This window comes from Mandrillus leucophaeus, unplaced genomic scaffold (genome assembly GCF_000951045.1).
Source record: "Mandrillus leucophaeus isolate KB7577 unplaced genomic scaffold, Mleu.le_1.0 Scaffold1292, whole genome shotgun sequence".
In the NCBI taxonomy this organism is placed as follows: domain Eukaryota; kingdom Metazoa; phylum Chordata; class Mammalia; order Primates; family Cercopithecidae; genus Mandrillus; species Mandrillus leucophaeus.
Window position 1 is genome coordinate 2120 of NW_012101246.1, and position 8961 is coordinate 11080.

The 8961-nt window shown below is 42.0% G+C and overlaps 1 protein-coding gene across 1 annotated transcript in view; it reads left to right on the forward strand.

Annotated features, from left to right (window-relative positions):
• Window positions 1–321: 321 nt before the first annotated feature.
• NOTCH2 (notch 2) overlaps window positions 322–8961 on the forward strand; it is a gene marked incomplete at its 5' end in the record, with an annotated part of 65603 nt that continues 56963 nt past the window's right edge. Inside the window, 7 exon segments of the mRNA XM_011972473.1 lie at window positions 322–421; window positions 2086–2319; window positions 3902–4057; window positions 4508–4696; window positions 5640–5753; window positions 6580–6693; window positions 8337–8570. Coding sequence (XP_011827863.1) covers window positions 322–421; window positions 2086–2319; window positions 3902–4057; window positions 4508–4696; window positions 5640–5753; window positions 6580–6693; window positions 8337–8570 — 1141 coding nt within the window.

Here is an 8961-nt window from a genome sequence, read left to right on the forward strand (position 1 = left end):
CTAGTAGTTGGGCTTCAGTAACAATTGGAACCAACAACTTGAATGCCACCGTGTTTTTTCCTTTTGTGCACATCTTTTCTATTGTTCTTTTTTTGAGATAGGGTCTTGCTCTGTTGCCCAGACTGGGATGCAGTGGCATGATCATGACTCAAGTGATTCTCCTACTTCAGCCTTCTGAGTAGTGCCTGCAGGCTGGTCTCTTAACTTGTGGGCTCAAGTCATCTTCCTGTTTGGCCTCCCAAAATGTTGGGTTTACAGGTGTGAGCCACTGTGCCTGGCTCTCTGTGCACTGCTCATTCACCCATATCACTTTCTCTGCAGACCAGCCTCCTCATCTTTTTGGTCTATGTGGCAAAGTGGTCCTACTCCAATAATTTGGGAGAGATACAGCGATGTAGCTTGGATCAGAAGCCCATCTTAGGTCAGTCAGCTATGGCCAGGAGGGTTTGATCATGTAAAGACGTGGTTGCTCCTTCAAGAATTATATGGCTGGACTTAGGAGAGGAGCATGGAAGGGTTATGCTGAACACAGAGTTCCAGAGACATCCACATACCCATCCTGCCATCCTAGGCAATTGGCTCTTGGCTGGGAATACAAAAAAAACCCTCTAAACTGCAACCAAGTAGTGGGAGACAGAAGTACAACCAAATAAGTGTGATAGAGTGATATTGGTTCTATAGTAATGGAGGTACATGTTAGATAGGAATAAAGAACAGGCAGTCAGGTTAAGTCAGATACAGCTAGCATCTGTGAGTAATAATGGCTAACAGGCCTTCTACAGATACATGAGCCAGTCAAATTGCTAGGTATTCCGAGTCTGGAGATAGCCTTGGCATTTTCTAAGCGCAAATACTGTGTTCTCTTTTTTTTATTAGGAGGTCTCTTTATCAGAGTGCCTTTTAAAATTATTTGTTGAGTTTTATTTACAAAGGAAGAATGAAGGACACCTTGACATTTTTTTGTTTTCAACAACTTACCATGTTTTAGAGAATTCGGATGATCTAAATTTTAGTTCCTTTGGTAGCTCTCTAAACTGTTTTTAAAAGACCTCAAATAAAACCAACCACCAATTTATTTTATAGCTCATATGATCTGGCCCTATACTGCTTTTGTTAATCACAGATTCTTGGGTTGTAAGTTGAAGACATTCTCTTGTTCTTTGTTAAGGGACTTAGGAGCCTTTGCCTTAGTCTCCATTGTTGCTATAGTTGGTGGCCTGCAACCTAGCCAGATGTGGGCTCATATTTAGCTTCCTTTAGTGTGGTCTTTTTCAGGCAGTGCATACCAGTCCTTTTTTCATCTCCTACTACATTGGGTGGACTTTCCATGTCTTCTTCCACAAATCCCCATCCTTTAAGTATGGAGTGCCTCAGGCTGAGCACAGCTTGCTCCAGTCTCATTATTCTTGGCCTTGCCCTTCACTTCCATACTTCATCAGAGATTTTCAACATCTTTCATGTCTTCTCTCTACCCTATGTTGCTTGCCCTAACATTTTCAAAAATTAGACTTTTTATTTTCAGATACTTGTAGTTTTGCACAGTTATGAGAATTAATACAGAAAGATTTCCTGTACCCTTTATCTAGTGTCTCCCAGTGATAACATCATCTTATGGAACTGTTGCATAATATTACAAGCAGGGTATTGACATTGATACAGTCAAGATATAGAACAGTTACCCTAATGTTTGGCATATAGGTTCCTTCTCATTTTTTTTTCTTACTCATCTTTTATACTCTTCTTTCCTTGCTCTTCTTACTTGTATGTTCATTGACCCAGGGATTAGTTAACTCAAGGGTCCTACAGGTTTTACCTTCTCTTTGATAGGTTGGCTAAACCCTCATGTTGTTAGAGTTTCTAGCGGTAGGAACTATTCTATTCATCTTGAAATGATTTGCCTAGAATAAATGTCATTTGGATGGCTCAAGTTGGCCTTAAAATTCATGTGAAGACCTGGCCTTCTGTGAGCTCTGCTTGCCTTAATTTCAGACAGGTCACATGAAGATGAAGTGTGTGTGGGGGCTGGTATGGTACTAATCCTTTGAGACTCAAGAGCTCTAATCAAAAGTAATTTTCCCCTAAAAGGACAGTTCTGCACAGAGGATGTGGATGAATGCCTGCTGCAGCCCAATGCCTGTCAGAATGGGGGCACCTGTGCCAACCGCAATGGAGGCTATGGCTGTGTGTGTGTCAACGGCTGGAGTGGAGATGACTGCAGTGAGAACATTGATGATTGTGCCTTCGCCTCCTGTACTCCAGGCTCCACCTGCATCGACCGTGTGGCCTCCTTCTCTTGCATGTGCCCAGAGGGGAAGGCAGGTAGGTTAGCAGAAGGACGGAGCTAGAAACGGGGAAGGGGCGGGGGCATTCAGGACTCTGCCTTCTCTTTCATCCCAAATAGCTGTATTCTTTGAGTTAACCATCCGTGGGAACATATCACTCAGGACTGTTCCAGAAATGTAACCTGCTAACCAAAGTGCTGTGAAGATAGTCTTCCTCCTTAGGACTTTAGGCTCTCTTCTCAACTCTTCATACTTTAGTTTTTCATTCCAAAAAAGGAAAGTTAGTAACTATTGTCTTTGGAGCATCTGCTGAAGTCCTTAAGATCTTAGAGTGAAAAGCACCTCAGCTATTAAGATAAAATGGCTAATAAATGGATCCGCAGGCTTCATTTTAAGAAGAAACCATCTATTTACTCAGAAGAAGTTGGCAGGAGAGAAACATTTAAGTGCCTTCTAACCCTCAATGTCTATGAAAATATTCCCCTCAGGGAAGATTTTTACATGCTACCAGGTTAACATTCCTCTCACCTCTCAATTTAACAGCTACTAGTTCTAGGAGAAGGAGAGCAATGTAAGGAGGAAGGTGATGGGAGAAGATAATTTAGCTGGGAGAACTTTCTGCCCAGCAGTTTTGAAATGTTCTTTCATGGATACCTTTCCAAAAGCCCTAGCTCCAGCTTTGTGGAAGAAGCCTTAGTTACCTGTTCTTAAGTTAATTGCAGACTGGAAAATCCAGTTCCCATGTGAACTATATAAAACAGGAAGCCTAGTAATATCTTCAGAGACCTGGGGCCACCTGAATCAGGAATGTTGGTGCTATTAAAAGGCTACTCTAGTAGAGGCTGATGGTGTTCAGGTGGCCCCATGATCATCAGGTAGCATAATATTGGGGAAGTAGGATTCCAGATAAAATATAGGATATATGGAATATTTGAGACATACTAAAAGTTACTTCTTGTGTATCTAAAATTCAACTGGACATCCTCTATTTTATTTGCTAAATCTGGCACACTATCTGGATGGTCACTCCATTTTCCTATCTCTGTCTTCTTTTTTTTTTTTTTTTTTTGAGACGGAGTCTCGCTTAGTTGCCCAGGTTGGAATGCAGCGACGTGACTGCAAGCTCCGCCTCCCAGGTTCGTGCCATTCTCCTGCCTCAGCCTCCCAAGTAGCTGGGACTACAGGTGGCCACCACCTCGCCCGGCTAATTTTTTGCATTTTTAGTAGAGACGGGGTTTCACTGTGTTAGCCAGGATGGTCTCCATCTCTTGACCTTGTGATCCACCCGCCTCGGCCTTCCAAAGTGCTGGGATTACAGGCGTGAGCCACCGCGCCCGGCCCCTATCTCCGTCTTATTTTCTGGCCTGTAGATGTCACTGCACTGAAGGAGAGGTCTAGCTGAGGGCTCAGGATCAGAGTCTAGGGTTGCAGCTAGGTACTTTGCTGGTAGCCAAGCATGTCCCCAGGGTAGGGTCAGGCAAAGCGGAAGTTGCCTATAAATCTCTATGTTGGTTTCTGAGGAACTGATCATGAGGTTTTCCCTCCTGGGTGAAAGAGAAAGCTCTTCCCCAAGTGAGAGACATTTTCTCTTAGTTCTCCTTTGCCCCACCCTGTGACAGGTCTCCTGTGTCATCTGGATGATGCCTGCATCAGCAATCCTTGCCACAAGGGGGCACTGTGTGACACCAACCCCCTAAATGGGCAGTATATTTGCACCTGCCCACAAGGCTACAAAGGGGCTGACTGCACAGAAGATGTGGATGAGTGTGCCATGGGTAAGTACCCAGAACTTTTTCTATTCTGTGAAGTGTTTGTTGAGCTCAGCAAATGTTTAAACTGAAGCACATTTTACTGTAGGAGCAAGTTACATACACCCAAACCTCAGATTCCTCTTGCTATGTGGCCGGTGTTTACAGGTGACCTTTCAGGATAACCATAACCATATATTCCATTCTGGGGATTAAATGTATGAAAGGTATGTACTTGATTCTTAATATAAAGCCATACCTCAATGACAGTTTGGGCAGAAACTGCAATAGCAGAAATGCCTAACAGTTGAGGATACTCTGCTTTTATTTCTTTTTAAATTAAGGAAAAAAGAATATTGGGAATGATATTATTAAAGGCCTGGCCCTGATGCTATAACCATCAGATCTTCTTCTGTTGTTCACATTTGTGGAAACTCAAGTGCTTTGATCCCAGTAATTGGTACTTGTGTCTTTCAGCCAATAGCAATCCTTGTGAGCATGCAGGAAAATGTGTGAACACAGATGGCGCCTTCCACTGTGAGTGTCTGAAAGGTTATGCAGGACCTCGTTGTGAGATGGACATCAATGAGTGCCATTCAGATCCCTGCCAGAATGATGCTACCTGTCTGGATAAGATTGGAGGCTTCACATGTCTGTGCATGCCAGGTAAGTGGGCCCATCAGCATGTGGGATCTAGAGAGGAGGGACTGTTCTGAACTTCTCTTGGTAGAGCATTCAGTATACTATTGCAGTCTGATGAGCTCTGTCAGCATTTGATTTCCTTTGCTGACTGGGGACTAGAGGAAGTCAGGGTTCACAAGCAAACCTACCTTCCTCAAAGAGTAAGGCAGTGCTAGAATTCATCAAGCTATGTAGACCAAGTTAAACAAGCCTGTTATATCAAAATCCACATGTAATAGAAAATTTCAAAAATAATTTACTATAAGAATCCTTTAAATAGCAAGTTTTTCTGATACCTTCATGTAATTATAAATACCATACCATTCCATTTATAGAAATAAATTTTATCCACAATTATATAGGAAGTTTCCATTTAGCTAAAGTACAGTACATGTTTAGTTGTATTCTGGAGCTCTTCTGCAGAGACCATGTCTTTAATTTTCAGAGGATACAGCCAAATCCAGCTTGAAATGATGGCTAACATTGGCTGCTCTGCCTGATGAAGGCTGCCAGCTACTTCAGCCTTGAAAGGCACTCCTGACCTTGAACTGCACCCTGAAGGCAACACCAGCTCCAGCTCGGCTTGTCTTTGGGAACATAGAGTGGGGACATTTTGGGCCTTCCACAGTCCAGGAAGTATGGATTTATCACAGAAAATGTGGAGCAGTCCTTGTTTATATGCTAGGTCTTGCCAATGTCTTTTACAGTAATCCCTTCCCGCTTTTCACAGTAACATGGGTATCTCACAGTATGCCCTGTCCTGCTTGATCCTTGGAGTGACTATTTCTCATCATGGCAGAGTTCCTTTTCTCTCTGCAGGAGTGTGTGGACTCGCAGAGAATGTAGTTATCATTGCAAATTTGTGCTTCTTTGTCTGGAATACACCTTTCTGTCTCTTTAAGCCACTTGTGTGGTCTGTTTTGTTTAGGTTTCAAAGGTGTGCATTGTGAATTAGAAATAAATGAATGTCAGAGCAACCCTTGTGTGAACAATGGGCAGTGTGTGGATAAAGTCAATCGTTTCCAGTGCCTGTGTCCTCCTGGTAAGTGCCCACCACCTGGCCCTGTTTTCTCTTAAAGCACAAAGCCAACTGACCACAGGGAAGAAAGCAGGGAGAGAACGTGTGTGGGCTGTGCATGAGGAAATCATTAGAGTAAGTGCTTGGTGATAGGAGTGTGTGTGTACAGAAATAGAGAATTTGTTTTAGCTACTATATCTTACAAATCCTTTGTGGCCAGAAGTCCAAGTCTATTCTTGAATGGCCCATGACCTTTTCGTCTGTGTGTATATTTCAGAATGTTCATACCTCACAGAAGCCTTAGTTGTAGGCTATACGGGATTTTGTTTTTTTCCCATGGGTCGTATTCTTGAAGGCCCTCTGTGAGACTGTTATTTTTAGACATTTCACCCATGAGTTCAGGAACAGAAAACACATGCCAATTTTTCCAGGATTCTGTGTCTCTCCTTTTTTTTCCTCAAGCTATTTTTGAAGATATGCCAAATTGTCCTCCATAGACTGCATCTTACCCCATTGTATCTTCAGAGAGAAGGTTTCCGTTGCCTCTGAAGCTACAGTTACTCGTTTGACGTTTCCACCTATAAATTTCACTTCCTACATCCTTCCTTTATAAGTGAAGTCTGTCTGTGAAGAAGCAGTGGTGGAGACACACCACAACTGCCTCTGATTCCCTGAGTGTCACCTGGTTATTCCAGTTACCTGTTGGGGAGAATAATAAAGCATAGGCTTATTGACCCATTGGTATAAGCCCTGCCAGTAACCTAACCCACCCCTCCCTGGACATCATTCTCATAGTAAAGGAAGATGCAAGATAATCCTTCAACTCATGTTACCACTGTCCCTTTTTGAGGTTTTACTGGGCCAGTTTGCCAGATTGATATTGATGATTGTTCCAGTACTCCGTGTCTGAATGGGGCAAAGTGTATCGATCACCCAAATGGCTATGAATGCCAGTGTGCCACAGGTAAGATTCTTCTCACTCTTCGTCTCCTTGGTAGGTCCATCTGAACAAAATAGGGTGTTTGTCCCTGTCCTCTGCTAGCTGCTCTACCAGGTCAGTCCACTCCCAGGGGTTCCTCTGTGTTTAGGAAGAGCTGCTTCTAGCAAATTTTTTGCTGCTCTCTTTTTCTACAGCACCTGTCTCCTCCACCACAACAGTGGTCTGGCCCAGATATTTCCATTTGGTATCCATGTCTTTCTGGGACAGACTTTGGCAGCAGTAAGTTTCCAGCTGGCTAGATTTACTCATTTAGGAAAGAGAAGAATTCCAGTTGAAAGCTATTTTTCATTGGGGCTTCTCAACAGGAGGCCTGGTTCTGTGTTTCTTGAAGCAAGTGACTGAGAGAAGGCCCAGAAATTTAAAGGCTGAATGTATACAATTGCAGGGGTATTCTGCATAAAAGACACCAAATAGGATTGAGAATCAAGTGTGTAAATGACAGGAGAGAAAGCTTTAACTGGGAAAGTTTGGGTCCTCTTTGCTGACTTCTGCAACTAGAGTCAAAAACGATCTGTGCACAAATATTCTGCATTTCTGGGTTTGTAATCACATTTTGTACTTGGGATTGGATTTCAGTAAGCCAGATGTTCCCTATTACACATTTCCTTTTACACAGGCCAATATTATACAGAAAGGTTAGAAATTATTAGAAGTGAACTTCTTTATTGTCTGACTGCTTGCGAAAGAAGTTATTTATATAATTGAAGACATTATCTAATTTTAGAGAATGGAGTCTTAAAGATTACAGGCATCATGCATATAATTTATTTCTGATCACAGAAAAGCAAATTTAGTTGTGAAAATTAGTACAAAAAGTTAATATTTCAAGTATTAGACCTACTTAGGTTAGGACAACTCAGATGAGCCACTTTCTTTCTTTTTGCAAATAGTTGCCCTTTGTTGGAGAATCCAAATTTTGTCTTTCCCTGGCCAGATTCTTCTTGTAGAGGATAAGTTTCAAAGAGATTAAAAACCTTTAGCTGAGGTTTAAAAGTGGGGAGAGGTCTCCTGGAGTCTTCTAGGGAAAGATATAATGTTTGTCTATGTAAGCCTCAAAGAAAGGAACTCTTGTCTCTTTTTCTTTTAAATGCTTGTAACAGGTTCATTCATTTTATTCAACCAGTATTTATTTAAAACTACTATATATGCGTAATAGCGTCCAAGGAGCTGAGAGGAGTAAAATAAAGCTCTCTTACCTCCAAAGTCAGAACTGGGAACATAAGATACATAAAATCATTAACCTGTAAATTGGGCTGGGAAGAAAGAAATACAAAGATAAATATATAAAGGAAAAATGTTTTGAGCTGTTATACCTGAAGCCTAATAAAAAATGAAGATGCAGTTAAAGCATCTCTGCAATGAAACTATTGATCAGTTGCAAATGTATTTCAATTCTAAAATTTGATTTGGAAATCTTTATTTTAAGCACCTCTCTCCAGGCATGCTTTCTAAATCAATGCAGATAGTCATTTTCTACTGCTCAAGACCTGCAGTATTAATTGACCACACATGGAATGTGTAGAGTAAATGGATGTAGCTACACTTGTGTTCTGGTGTGGAGTATCTGCCTTGGTTTTTGAGAATCCTTGATAAAATTATTTCCAAAGGTTTCACTGGTGTGTTGTGTGAGGAGAACATTGACAACTGTGACCCCGATCCTTGCCACCATGGTCAGTGTCAGGATGGTATTGATTCCTACACCTGCATCTGCAATCCTGGGTACATGGGCGCCATCTGCAGTGACCAGATTGATGAATGTTATAGCAGCCCTTGCCTGAACGATGGTCGCTGCATCGACCTGGTCAATGGCTACCAGTGCAACTGCCAGCCGGGCACATCAGGTAAGCCCACTCCGTTTATGTTTGGTATGGGGTTTTCACTGTTTCTCAGATCGATTTACACAGATGTTTCAGACGGTTGGCATATGCTCAGATACCTAAAAAACAGTCCTAATTCTGAGAAGCATAGCCAAAGCTACAAACATAAATGTCTCAAGGCAGATGGCCCTAGCCAGTGGAGAAGTCAGAGACAATAGCTCTGCCAGTCTGATGATTTTGTGTGTGTGTTTTGTTAAATAGAGGCATACCACTTCAAATATTAAAATTAATTATTTAAAATTGAAAACCCTCTTTTTTGTGGCTATATTATCTTTTTTTCTTTAAGTTCCACCCCACCCAGTTTAATAAATTCAGTCCTTCTTGCCTGCTTTCTTGCCTGCCTGCCTGCCTGCCT